This window comes from Haliotis rufescens, unplaced genomic scaffold (assembly GCF_023055435.1).
Source record: "Haliotis rufescens isolate VD_foot unplaced genomic scaffold, xgHalRufe1.0.p SCAF_13, whole genome shotgun sequence".
NCBI lineage: Eukaryota > Metazoa > Mollusca > Gastropoda > Lepetellida > Haliotidae > Haliotis > Haliotis rufescens.
Window position 1 is genome coordinate 36,381,946 of NW_025963813.1, and position 13,207 is coordinate 36,395,152.

General features: G+C 42.3%; 2 protein-coding genes across 2 annotated transcripts in view; both read left to right on the plus strand.

Annotated features, from left to right (window-relative positions):
* The window catches only part of LOC124126450 (ankyrin repeat domain-containing protein 50-like), a 149,867-nt gene that overhangs the window by 30,445 nt on the left and 106,215 nt on the right, over positions 1-13,207 (plus strand). The gene's annotated exons all lie outside the window — the stretch shown is intronic.
* Positions 1-13,207, plus strand: part of LOC124126451 — a 37,286-nt gene that overhangs the window by 9,499 nt on the left and 14,580 nt on the right. The window contains exon 2 of the mRNA XM_048394496.1: positions 11,132-11,271. Coding sequence (XP_048250453.1) covers positions 11,247-11,271 — 25 coding nt within the window. The 5' untranslated portion in view covers positions 11,132-11,246. The remainder of the gene's footprint in view (positions 1-11,131; positions 11,272-13,207) is intronic.

Genomic DNA, 13,207 nt, shown 5'->3' on the forward strand with positions numbered 1-13,207 from the left:
CCAAGTTGCCAGACGTTTTAATGTTCATCGAACCACAATATCATCTCTTTGGATATGTTATTTACAGCCCCAGAGGGTCGCGTCAACAAGACAAGCATGTTCGGTTCGTGCATCAACAGAATCGATCCCCAACTGCCACAGGAACGCCTAGCTCTATGTAGATAGCATCTTAGGTTCAGAAGACAAGACTGAAACAGTTTGATCTTCAAAGATGAGTTAAGGTTTCATCTGGACAGCTTTGATGGTCATGCAAGGGTCTGTGGCATTTTACTTACGCTTATGATGCTCAACGTCGCCAGTTTGGGGGTGGAAGTGTAACGGAATACGATATCATAACTCATGGGAGAACACGGCTGTAATTTGTTTTTTGTTCATTCATCTTGTATAGTTATTTATTTATTTCACCATGTAGTTCTGTATGAACCGACTTCTGTGTAAACCATGATTAAGAAATCAACATGTGACAACTACAATGGCGGCAAAAAGATACTTTACAATAGTTATAAATCACTCCAGTTTTAAAACCACAAAAGATAGATGCATGATGTAAACTGTTTTGAGATCAACTGTCGCTGAAAATGACTGTTATACAGCATCCGATATTGGCATGACAGTTGCCGGAAATGAGATAGGGCAGCAAAAACAGACTTTAAACGTAATGGACAAAGGGCACACACATTTAAAATCGGTCAAGTTCAATGAAACGTCACATTAATAGCGATAATCACCACCCCATGATACAAGACCTGCAAACACTTTCCGGCGCACTGAAAAAGTCAGTCGTCTCATGACGTCACGAGAGACACGTCGCCATTCGTCTTGGAGGACCTGGATCAGTTCTTGTCGGTTGGCTGAATGATGTGGTTGCTGTCGAACACGACGACCCATGAAATCCCAGAGGTGTTCTATGGAGGCCATGCCTGGGGAGCGTGCAGGACAAGGCAACACGTTGACGCTGTTGGCTGCAAGGAAGTTCTGTACGATTCGGGCTGTATTGGGTCTGGCCTCGCCATGCTGATAAAGGACACCAAGATGAAAAGTTCGGTAGTCCCGGTCTTCAGTGTGTGTAGTTACCCTGAGTCTGTCTGATGTCTGCATCAGGTTAGTTACACCAACACGGGAGCAACCAAACGTTCTAGTAATCTGGGCATGGGTGGCTCCCATCGGGTGTCCCCAATTGCACGTGTAGTTTCGTCCGCCCAAACGGCACGTGCTTTTTTTTTACCTTTTCGGAGTTTCTTCAAACACACGTGCCGTTGACGTGCTTTTGTTTCTGTATAGAGCATTGATGTGTTTAAACTTGTGCTTTTTTATTTTTTGCAATTTTAGTTTTAAAGTAGTAAAGCTTTTTTTGACGGCCAGGTTAGATGATTCAGAATTACAATAATAATCTGACATTTTTTAAGTGTGCACTATTCCAGAATGAATCCTTAAGAATTTTAAAACCCGGGTTAAACATAAATATGTACTCTATGAGTCATAATGATACCAAGGTCATGTAATGGCTTGTGAACTATGCTTAAGATGGGAAATCGCGCCCTGTACAGTGGCTTTAGATATTTGGTCATTTCACATGACACATTCAATATATTGTCTTCTGAGCTGAAAGCAAGTTTTTAAACAAATGTATAAACGTTGTGTTTTTCTCAAGATATGAAAAAGCACATCCAGTGTATTTGAAAACGTGTGAGGTGGTTGGTTTGTCTATTGGTTGATGCATTATCCTGACATGTTAAGATTAGGTTTAATGTCCCAACTGCTGGAATATTTTCTAACGCGGCGTATATTCATATGCACTCAATGACTAAGAAACAGGGCACACGGGTGGCCCAGTCGTCTAAGGCACCGCGATTCGCTGTGCAGAGTTGCGTCCCTTGGGCACGCCAGAAACCTATGATTGTGGGTTCGAATCCCGGTTCGCCCCGATTATGTTTCTAGGTTTGTCAGCACCATACCCGTGCTCGTAGGTTTCACCGAAGTGGTAAAAAAATCGCGGTGCCTTAGACGCCTTGGCCACCCGTGCCCCTTCTCAAGCAGAGCTTCATATTTAATGTTATATACTATGTTCACTGGCCATGTTTGGGTGCGGGGCGCTCCAATTATATGTTACCATTAAATGGAAATTGGGGAAATTGTGACACGAATGCAATATGTTTAAGCATTGCCTCTTATAGTTTGAAAGTTGGGACAGTTTCGAAACACAACAACTGTGTCATGAAATTTGTAGTAATTCCAATATTCGTACGTATACGAACGAAAACGTGAACTTTATTTACAACAACTTCTAGTGTGTTGCATTTAGCGACGATTCGATGTAGTTTCTTACACCGCTATCAAGCTGGCGTGACAACCAAATGATAAGAGGTATAAATGCATGACAAGTTGTGATACGCATCAGATTAACATTGACAACAATTATTAGATAACAAGTAGCATACAGATAAATGGATGAAGCCAAATGTACAGTAAGAACACCAAACGGCACACAGGTAATGAAGCACACAGGTAATGAAGCCAGATGTTAGTAAGAATAAGGATTAAACCTTCAGCAAAATCTCTTCTTATTAGGTCAATTTGCTGTGGACTGTACAATGTCACTCGCCCAAATTTTGTGTTTGTTTGTTTGTTGTTTGTTGTTTACCGATGTACTCAGCAATATACCAGCTATATGACGGTGGTATGTAAATAATCGAGTCAAGACCAGACAGTCCAGTGGTAGGTATCATGAGCACCCTCACCTACGCAATTGGGATGCGATAGCATGCATCAACCAAGTCAACGAGCCTAACCACCAGATCCTGTTAGTTGCCTCTTACGGCAAGTATGGGTTGCAGAAGACCTATTCCAACCAGGATCTTCACGGGTTCACTTACCCAAAGAAAAGAGAAAATTGTGTCTAATTTCAGAATTGGCCTATTTCACAGGGGAGTCTGCCGTTGCAGACATACACTTCAAATTCAATCTGCCACACCATACGTGAATAAACAGTTATGCAGGTGTGTATAACGCAATTAAAGAGTTATAAATACTTGAGTAGTATAGGACGGGTCCGCAGAAGGTAGTTTTGGTTGATCCGGTTGATCCAGGCGGATGCGAAGGTGATTGGTTGATACGTGACCACATATTTGTATAGAAGGCGTTCAGCCCTCTCCCGACTTGCATAGTTGATGTTTCAACGCTAGCGTTTCCATTTAACGCGATGACAAATAAGCCCTACGGTTTGAGTTTTAACCCTGTAACATGATGTGCACAGTTTTACTTCAGAACGTGCTATTTTGAAAATAGATAGAAAACTGATAAGTACATGTACCAGTGTGACGGCACGAAGCTAGGTTTGTTGGGAAAGTGATGGAAGCAATCTATAGGACATTTTCATGTTTACAATACTCACCCTTAATTCGAAGAGAGAACAGAGTTTATCATGGAAAATTGTTTGACGAGGAAAATGTCTTATTGGAAATATAGGTTTATTCATAGCTAATGTATAGCAGAGAGACTAAGCGACCGACCGCCCATAACAATGTCAACATACCCCGGCCTTACAATTAATGTTAACATAACAGCCTCGCCTGAAGCTTCCCATTCATAAATGGTGTGACCAGTGTCCCGTATTTATGATATGTTAGGGAACATGTGTTGTACATTTGTTATTTTAAAAGGGAGTTATTTTAGAGAGGATATATATGGGTATTCCCCCTCATTAAACCTTTCTTTCGTTGGTGTCTATTAAACGTATCCGGTATTTAATACATTTGATTGATGTAGGAAAGTATGTGCGTGTAGATGTTGTACCTATATCCGAACACGAATGTATGACACCTTTCAAATAGATCAATTACGGTTCTAACCACGACACGCAACATGACTATGTGCGTGGTTAGCAGTTCATATTTATAAACACATCGTAAATGACAGATTTCTGATGAATGAACTCGCCCGCACACATGTCTATAGGGTTATGTTCGCCCGAACTGTAAACGGTGACACATTGGATAACAGGAAGGGTGTGTGGAATGCACTCATCCTTGTAAGGGTAAAATACGCGTTTAAACTCACCATTTAAATGATGATGACATTACTTTTTTAGATGTATTGGTATCAGTGAGTGAGTGAATTTAGTTGTACGCCACACTCGGCATTATTCCAGCTCTAGGACGGTGGTCTGTCAATGAACGAGCTTGGACCAGACAATCCAGTGATCAACAGCATGAGCAGCGATCTGTGCAACTAGGAACCGATGGCACGTGTCATCCGAGTCGGCGAGACTGACCAACCGATCCCCGTCAGTCGCCGATAAGCATGGGTTACTGAAGGTCGATATTCTATAACCCGGACCTTCACGGGTGTAGTATGACGAAGACTATATACTAATATGCAAAAAACTGAGAGAAAACAAACAATTCATTCGTATCATTTATTGATTCGAGTCAATCGGTTCCATACAAAGCCGTGATATACGAATGGACAATAGTATTCACTCTGGAACATTATTTAGTCACTCATATACACATGCTGCTGCTGCTGCTCGAAGGCCCTATTGTTTAAATAGCGAGTCCATGTTTTGAAACATATTTCGCACTGTTGAATGTTTCCTTGTCTACGCTGTTTTAAGGTTGAATGGTTGTCTATAGTCTATGCTTTATCCATTGCTTGTAACGATTTCCGTCCAGGAGGTCCCAGTTTCACCATTCCTCTCACGTAGAGGGAAATTCGGCGTTTCTTATCGTTCAAACGCCTCAGTTTATGAGGTGTTTTCAAAATATGAATCAAACTCGACACGTGGCGTTGACTCGGCATTCTCTTCTGACTGTTAGACTGATATAGTAGTGATGGGTATTTATGCCTAATCGTTCTGCTCACGATCATCATCCTCCTCCTCGTCATCACCGTCGTTATCCTCTGCAACGCTATCAGATTCAGTCTCACTTTCTATTTCCGGCATATCCATCAAAGGCAGGATCTCTGTCATCTTGGGTTTTAGGAGGAGTTTGATTTTATTTTTGAGAACGGATTGTTCCGTGGAAGGATTCATGTCTCCCAGGTTGTATAGCATGTTTTGAAACAGAGGTGCCTCTTTAAAGTACGTGGTATATTCCATCGCATAGTTGAGAGTACTACGCACTAGATCCTCCCACCTCAGTTTCAATCTTCTCTCAATCCATTCTTGCGTTCGTCCCTGTCGCTTGTACTGTTTTTTCTGCAGTTTCATCTTGTCATGAAACGTATCGTACACCTGCTTCCAGATGCGTTGTAAGCCTACATTTTGCCACTCCTCGGCTTCCATATTAGTGAATGTTGACTTCCCACGTGGAGGTTTGACGGCAAGACCACTGCCTTTCTGGGAAGAGGCTAGGTCGTCAAAGTCACTGTCATCGTCATCACTCTCGAGTCTGGCACGCTTTCTCTTAGGTTGAAGGCTATTGGCCGGACACCAGTGTTTGATATGTCGCTGTAGATCGTGCATGTTATCTATCAGCACCCCGCAATCTGCGCAGGCCGTGGCCATAGTCAATGATGTCTCACTACTCGTGTCTGAATCGGTTTCAATTGGCGTGAGCTGATGTTGGGGTAATCTCTCTTCTTGTGTCAGAGGACGATCCAGAGATTCTGTTACAGTCAACTTCTCCCTACGCAGATCAGGTTCAGACTGTGCTGTTGTTCTCCTGTTTTCCTCATTTATGAGGTTAACATGCAGTCGATCCTTATCTTTGGTGGTAGGTTTTAGATCGATGGTGAGTTGTCCATAGGGTGTTTCAGCAACCTTTTCATACATAGCCATAAAGTGATCCATATGTTCGGGGAAAATTCGACGAGCGAAGAGTTTGATTTGCTGTTTATCTATGGGGGAATGAAACAGGGTGACATAATGCGCGTTCAAAGCAATGTCTCTCGATTCCTTACCTCTCGGAAACAGATTTTGTATCAAGAGAAAGATCAATACATTCTTGTGATGTGAGGTTTGAGTAAACAGCCGCGAAATACGCTTGTCGTGCTTTGCTTCGGCCAGGAAATCATCCAGGACCAACACGTTCTGTTGACGAGCATCAAAGTAATCCTCGTCCAAGATATCGTAGGGAATTCCTTTGACAAAGGTCAGCTGAGGCAGCTGCTCACCGAGGTCCTGATATAATGGCTGCCATTGAGTATAACACCAAACGATGCGGGTAGGTTGGGGTTGGATCAGGCCATGCCGGAGTACATGAGAGGTAAACACAGACTTTCCACAACCACTGGGTCCCACAACGAGCGCATTTGAGGGAATCAGGAACTTGAATTGTTCTCGAAGATCAGATATACATGGTAAATGAGGCAGCCACGAGTAGATTTGCGATGGCGGCGGCGGATGTGCTTGTAACGGCGGGTTGGCCTGACGCAGCAGCGGCGGCGGTAGCGGATGGGCTTGCGGCGGCGGCGTTAGCGGGTGGGCTTGTAATGGCGAGTGGACTTGCGGCGGTAGTGGGTGGGCTTGTAATGGCCAGTGGACTTGCGGCGGCGGCGGGTGGGCTTGTAACGGCGGCGGCGGTATGCTATGTGTATTTCTCCTGTGTCGTAACATGACATCTCTCCTTGAAAACATTTTTTCACAGTCCGGACAGGTGGCAACCCCCATGGTGATCCAATACGGTGTGCGATTAGAGGGTATGAAGCTTTCTTTTATACCCTTGACTCTGTTGACGCTTCAAGGCAGCAAGTGCCCGTTCCACCACAGCCTTCACCTTCGACACATGTTGTATTGTCACGGGTTGGGGTGTTGTCTTCGAACCCTGTTTGGTTGTCATCGTTTTCATTTTAGGTGTTATCTGTCTCTTCTTTGTCTTCAGCGTCGACTTCTTGGCTGCTTGTGGTTTCTTTCTCTGTTGTGATTTTCTCAACGTACTCTTCCTAAATATATCTCTAGGGTCAAGTCTAATCTCTGATGCTTTCTTCATGTTGTTCACGTCCAATCCGTTTGCTGGCGAGAGTAAAACTGTTTGTCGGGCTACACTACTGTAGAGTTTATACTGTCTTACACGTGCAGGGATTCTTGGAAGACACTCTTTTCTTCACAGCACACTTGTGAGTATGTTAAAAAAGCGATCATATTAGTATATAGTCTTCGTCATACTACACCCGTGAAGGTCCGGGTTATAGAATCGACCTTCAGTGACCCATGCTTATCGGCGACTGACGGGGATCGGTTGGTCAGTCTCGCCGACTCGGATGACACGTGCCATCGGTTCCTAGTTGCACAGATCGCTGCTCATGCTGTTGATCACTGGATTGTCTGGTCCAAGCTCGTTCATTGACAGACCACCGTCCTAGAGCTGGAATAATGCCGAGTGTGGCGTACAACTAAATTCACTCACTCACTGATACCAATACATCTAAAAAAGTAATGTCATCATCATTTAAATGGTGAGTTTAAACGCGTATTTTACCCTTACAAGGATGAGTGCATTCCACACACCCTTCCTGTTATCCAATGTGTCACCGTTTACAGTTCGGGCGAACATAACCCTATAGACATGTGTGCGGGCGAGTTCATTCATCAGAAATCTGTCATTTACGATGTGTTTATAAATATGAACTGCTAACCACGCACATAGTCATGTTGCGTGTCGTGGTTAGAACCGTAATTGATCTATTTGAAAGGTGTCATACATTCGTGTTCGGATATAGGTACAACATCTACACGCACATACTTTCCTACATCATTCAAATGTATTAAATACCGGATACGTTTAATAGACACCAACGAAAGAAAGGTTTAATGAGGGGGAATACCCATATATATCCTCTCTAAAATAACTCCCTTTTAAAATAACAAATGTACAACACATGTTCCCTAACATATCATAAATACGGGACACTGGTCACACCATTTATGAATGGGAAGCTTCAGGCGAGGCTGTTATGTTAACATTAATTGTAAGGCCGGGGTATGTTGACATTGTTATGGGCGGTCGGTCGCTTAGTCTCTCTGCTATACATTAGCTATGAATAAACCTATATTTCCAATAAGACATTTTCCTCGTCAAACAATTTTCCATGATAAACTCTGTTCTCTCTTCGAATTAAGGGTGAGTATTGTAAACATGAAAATGTCCTATAGATTGCTTCCATCACTTTCCCAACAAACCTAGCTTCGTGCCGTCACACTGGTACATGTACTTATCAGTTTTCTATCTATTTTCAAAATAGCACGTTCTGAAGTAAAACTGTGCACATCATGTTACAGGGTTAAAACTCAAACCGTAGGGCTTATTTGTCATCGCGTTAAATGGAAAAGCTAGCGTTGAAACATCAACTATGCAAGTCGGGAGAGGGCTGAACGCCTTCTATACAAATATGTGGTCACGTGAGTTGTCAAGCGCGCTCAATTCAAACTGGGCTGACGGGTACGGTCTGTCTATTCAGGGCAGCACGCCATACACATAGCTCTATTCAATACCCTTTACTTTTGTTTTCTTATGAATTCTTTTCTGTCTTATAAACACACACCTTTCATTCCCCCTCACCTGTGACGCGCTGTTGATGCATGAGTCATCCTATCCGATCACGTGACTTTGATCAGCCAATCACCTTCGCATCCGCCTGGATCAACCGGATCAACCAAAACTACCTTCTGCGGACCCGTCCTATACTACTTACTTGCTGTGGGAAAATACATCACGTGTATATAATATTGTCGGTTTGACAATTTTTGTTAATTGTGGATGTGCAAATCAGCATAGATGACAGAATGAATATTGTATATTTCCACCGCAATCCTGATCATTGTTTTATTGTCCATTGTATTGGATGAATAGTTGGAGGCGGGGCCAATGTCGCTGCTCAGCATTTAGCAGACAACTGAGAGTGTCGTCCGTTTCGCGAGAACCACCAGCCCACTTCCCGACCTTGTCGATAAGAGTTATCTAATCGGTACACAAATAACGGTGTCTGTTCTACCGCGAGGCTTGATGCGGCGTCAGTGTTGACGGACTTTGAATTATGTCCATCACAGGCCACAGAAATCCTCAAAGTATTCAATCGGTTTTATTCACAAAGATGTGTAGGCTGGCGGCCCATCTCACATAGTGTAAGATTAGTGTTGGTTGTTGGTTGGTTTGTTGTTTTACGCCGCACTCAGCAATATTACAGCTATATGACGGCGGTATGTAAAATAATCGAGTCTGGACCAGACATTCCCGTGATTGATATTATGAGCATCGATCCACGCAATAGGGATTAATGACCTGCATCAACCAAGTCACCGAACCTGACCACCCGATCCCGTTAGTCGCCTTTTACGGCAAGCATATTCGCCTTTAATGGCAAGCATGGGTTGCTGAAGACCTATTCTACCCCGGATCTTCACGGGTCGTAAGATTAGTGAGTAGTTATATTGTTCTATAACAACTCTTCGTGGTTCTACGGACTTATACATTAATGAAACTATGACAAAAGAGGCACAAGAGCATGTCACATATCATATGGTAAGAGCATGGTATATACATGTTTATGTCAAAACTTAGCACGCACCATACACGCATAATCACGGACACCTCTGCATAGTTAGAGTAACGTGTGTGCACAGGAACTCGATGATAGGGTGTATGTATATGGAGGTGTGTGCTTTTTTTTCTATACGAATATATTATGTTATACACGCTATCATCGAGTCCCTGTGCGTGTGTGTTCAACATCGTGAATCATCCATTTGAGAAAGCATACTTCATGTGTGAAATCGTGCTGCATGTTTGGTACCACCATCCATCTTGATCAGCACGTGGGCTCAAGTCTATTATTTCAGCAATAAATTATTATTAAGATACTTTAAAATTAGAATACATGGCAGGGTAGTTTTTTAATCTTTCACAGGACTTTGCGACATGCTATCTTCGTCTCATGACCTACATACATCTCACCACCTGACTCAACACCGCGTGATTGATAATGCCTGTATCACTGACGAGAACGATTGATATCTTATATCGCCATTGTTCAAAATTCAAAGCCACTTGACATTGAATCAAGGTCCGGAGGGCGTACATGCTCTGCCAGAGTGCGGCGTAAATGAAGTCAATAATATTCAGAACTCGAATAACATTGAAACAATCCAATGAGGGGGTCCAGAACTGATCATACCGTTGGTGACTTCCACCAGTTACAATGAGAAACATGGCTCAGACATTTACCGTTTCAATCATTAGAAAATTACCATTATCATGTTTTAAGCGTGGTTCAGAATGTATATACTTTTCGCGAACACCTGGTATCATTACTATTTGATGATGATTAATAAACAAATGCCTGGGATTTGAGTCGAACAGTCGACTCTGCTTTATACAGACATTTCTGTGGATATGGAAAGGGTTTTATTTATATAATTGTAAAGTATATTTCCAGCGCCACCTCTATTTACCATTTGGACTCTTCTTGCATGTTGTTATTTGACAGTGTAACTTATTGTTAAACAATGACTGTAACCATATTGCAGTATTCCTTTTGAGATTCAGTAGAAGCACATTGCATTTTATTTGAAGAATGATTTGTTGTCAGGAATATAGTACTATTTAATGTAAGCAGTGGTGAGGAAGTTATTATGATTAGATGCTCAAAATATCTGTAAACTTCCGTTCCGGAATAGATTGGGTGGATGTCAAGTGTTATAGACTGACCCGCTTTGAAAACGTACCAATATGAATCCATGAAAATATCATGATAGTTGGCAAAGAACAACGAAAATACCCCATGGTTAGGAGTTAAGGAAGTTGGGTTTAACGCCGCTTTTAACAGTATTACAGTTATATCGCGGCGTGTCACCTTAATATGGGAGGAAAGCCCGAAGTGATGCAGGTCTCAGACGTTTACCACTTCGGTGAAACCCACGAGCACAGGTATGGTGCTGACAAACCTAGAGACATAATCGGGGCGAACCGGGATTCGAAACCCCAATCATAGGATTCTGGCGTATCCCAGAGAGGCAATCCTGCACAGCGAATCGCGGCGCCTTAGACGCCTGGGCCACTCGTGCCCCCTCCAAGGCCTAAGGCCTAAAGCGTCAAACATCAGTGTATGTTAGTGTTATTCGCATGACCTGTAGTTGTGTCTTGACATAATTATTTTTCCAAGCTGACTTTCCTCTTGTTTCTTTTTTAAATTATAGGAGTGTATGTCTTCTAACGCCATAGTCACCAGTGTCCCAGCCTGTACATTATCAAGCCAATTCAAATCAGTGGTTGATGTCATGAGCAACGTTCTCCGCCGCCAGGTTCGATGACATGCAATCTGATCCTGAAAGTACCTGTAAGTATTCTAACCCTACAGTATAGAGATCAGTCATCATTGTCCGGGTGTCCGGATGTGTGCTGTGCTGCATTCAATACCCAAAAGTTATAAATTACGGGAAGAAGCTAAATGTAAGGTGAGAGAGGGAATTTATGGATATCAACTTCTTTATTATGAGGAACTCCATAATCAAGAAATTGACATAAATAAATTCTCTCTCTCATGTGGATCACTTCAAAAAGACTTTCAAAGGCTCGATTATCCGACGAAACATTAGTAGTATAAAAGTAATACCCCCAGCGCCTTCCGTGGAAGGCGCCCTATGAATATTCATAAGCCTATGCTAATAGACATGCATGACGTCACAATGAGAACGGCGTCATTATGCATGAATGTTAAGAATGTGAAGAATGCGGCCTTTGTTAAAAAAATGTCAGAGTTGAGGAATTCTTTAGAAATGCCAGCTATTGGAATGTAGTCGGGGTAGATACCTTCAGAAACATACGTCAGCAAATGGAATGTCACCCTATCGTGAAAGAATGAAACAGTCCTTGTTCTCTTGATATAGCTACTCAATGAATAAGTTAAATGTCGTCATCGAGACGAAGAGGATAATGTCCTCATTCACAATTTGATCAGGAAAAATATATATTTTGTTTTTGCTTGCAAATACAGACGGACCTTTCATGTTTGGAAGGAAAACAATCTGATTTAACCAATACCATCAATCATTTTCACCAGAATTAATGAATATAAAAAGTTATCGATCATTCCAGTTTGGTTCTTGGCTTAAAGTGGAAGCAATATTCACCGTCTTCCATTAAGGTTCATGTTTCCTTCCTGTTTTTTTGTAACTGAACGAAAATTGTACAACATGTCATCTCCCGATGGTAAGTGCCTCCATGATGTATTGGTGAGATCTGAGGTTAATCGTCAAGTCGCTGACGAACGTAGAAGATGCATATGTATCAGACCCTTTCATAGGGAGGACGCTGTAGTTGGAACTCTGGTTGGTTTACTGATGTTAGCAATCACCATTTTGACTGCCGTTTAGGCGGTTACTATTTCGAATTGGAAAAATATAACTTCACAGCAAATAGACAGTGAACTATTTTTTGACGACCCTGCTATTGAACCAACCCTCAGTCCGCAGTCAATCAACGCTTCTTCACAGTGCTTGAACACACAGTTTGTCTAATCCTATTCAACACGAGCTGTTGTTTGTCATAGCGCAAATAGCGCTGTACTTGACGTGAGACAGTTTCTGAATGAGAAACCAACAATAAAAGGTATAACGCTTACTCAGGGCGAATGAAAAATGATGTTACGTCTGAGATCTTTCATCCGTGCACAAATCAGATCCATGAATGAACAGTCAAGGACTAAACGAACACTGCCTGAATAATCTCCCCGAACAATTTAAAATTACATATTTAGGCTATCAACAATAGGCTAAAAGACGATAAAAAGAAGAGGAAAGTACTCGAAGTTTACTACGCTCATCAATGAAAACCTACATGCCATAGAATGTAGCACTACAGAGTTGTAGCGATATGTACTCGAATAAAAATACTTTCATGTAAATGATAAGAGGAATTGCTTGTTACTCCTTTTGCCACGATAGTCGAGACACTGTTACCTCCATCCAATATGTTGGTTGGTTGGTTGGTTGTTTTTTTAACGCCGCACTATAGCAATATTCCAGCTATTTTACGGCAGTCGGTAAATAATCGAGTCTGGATCAGACAATCCAGTGATTGATATTATGAGCATTGATCCACGCTATTTGAATCAATGACATGCATCAACCAAGTCAGCAAGCCTGACCACCCGATCCCGTTAGTCACCTTTTACGACAAGCATAGTCGCCTTTTACGGCAAGCATGGGTTGCTGAAGATCTATTCTACACGGGGGTCTTCACGGGTCCCATCCAATATGTGTTTAAGGTAAAGT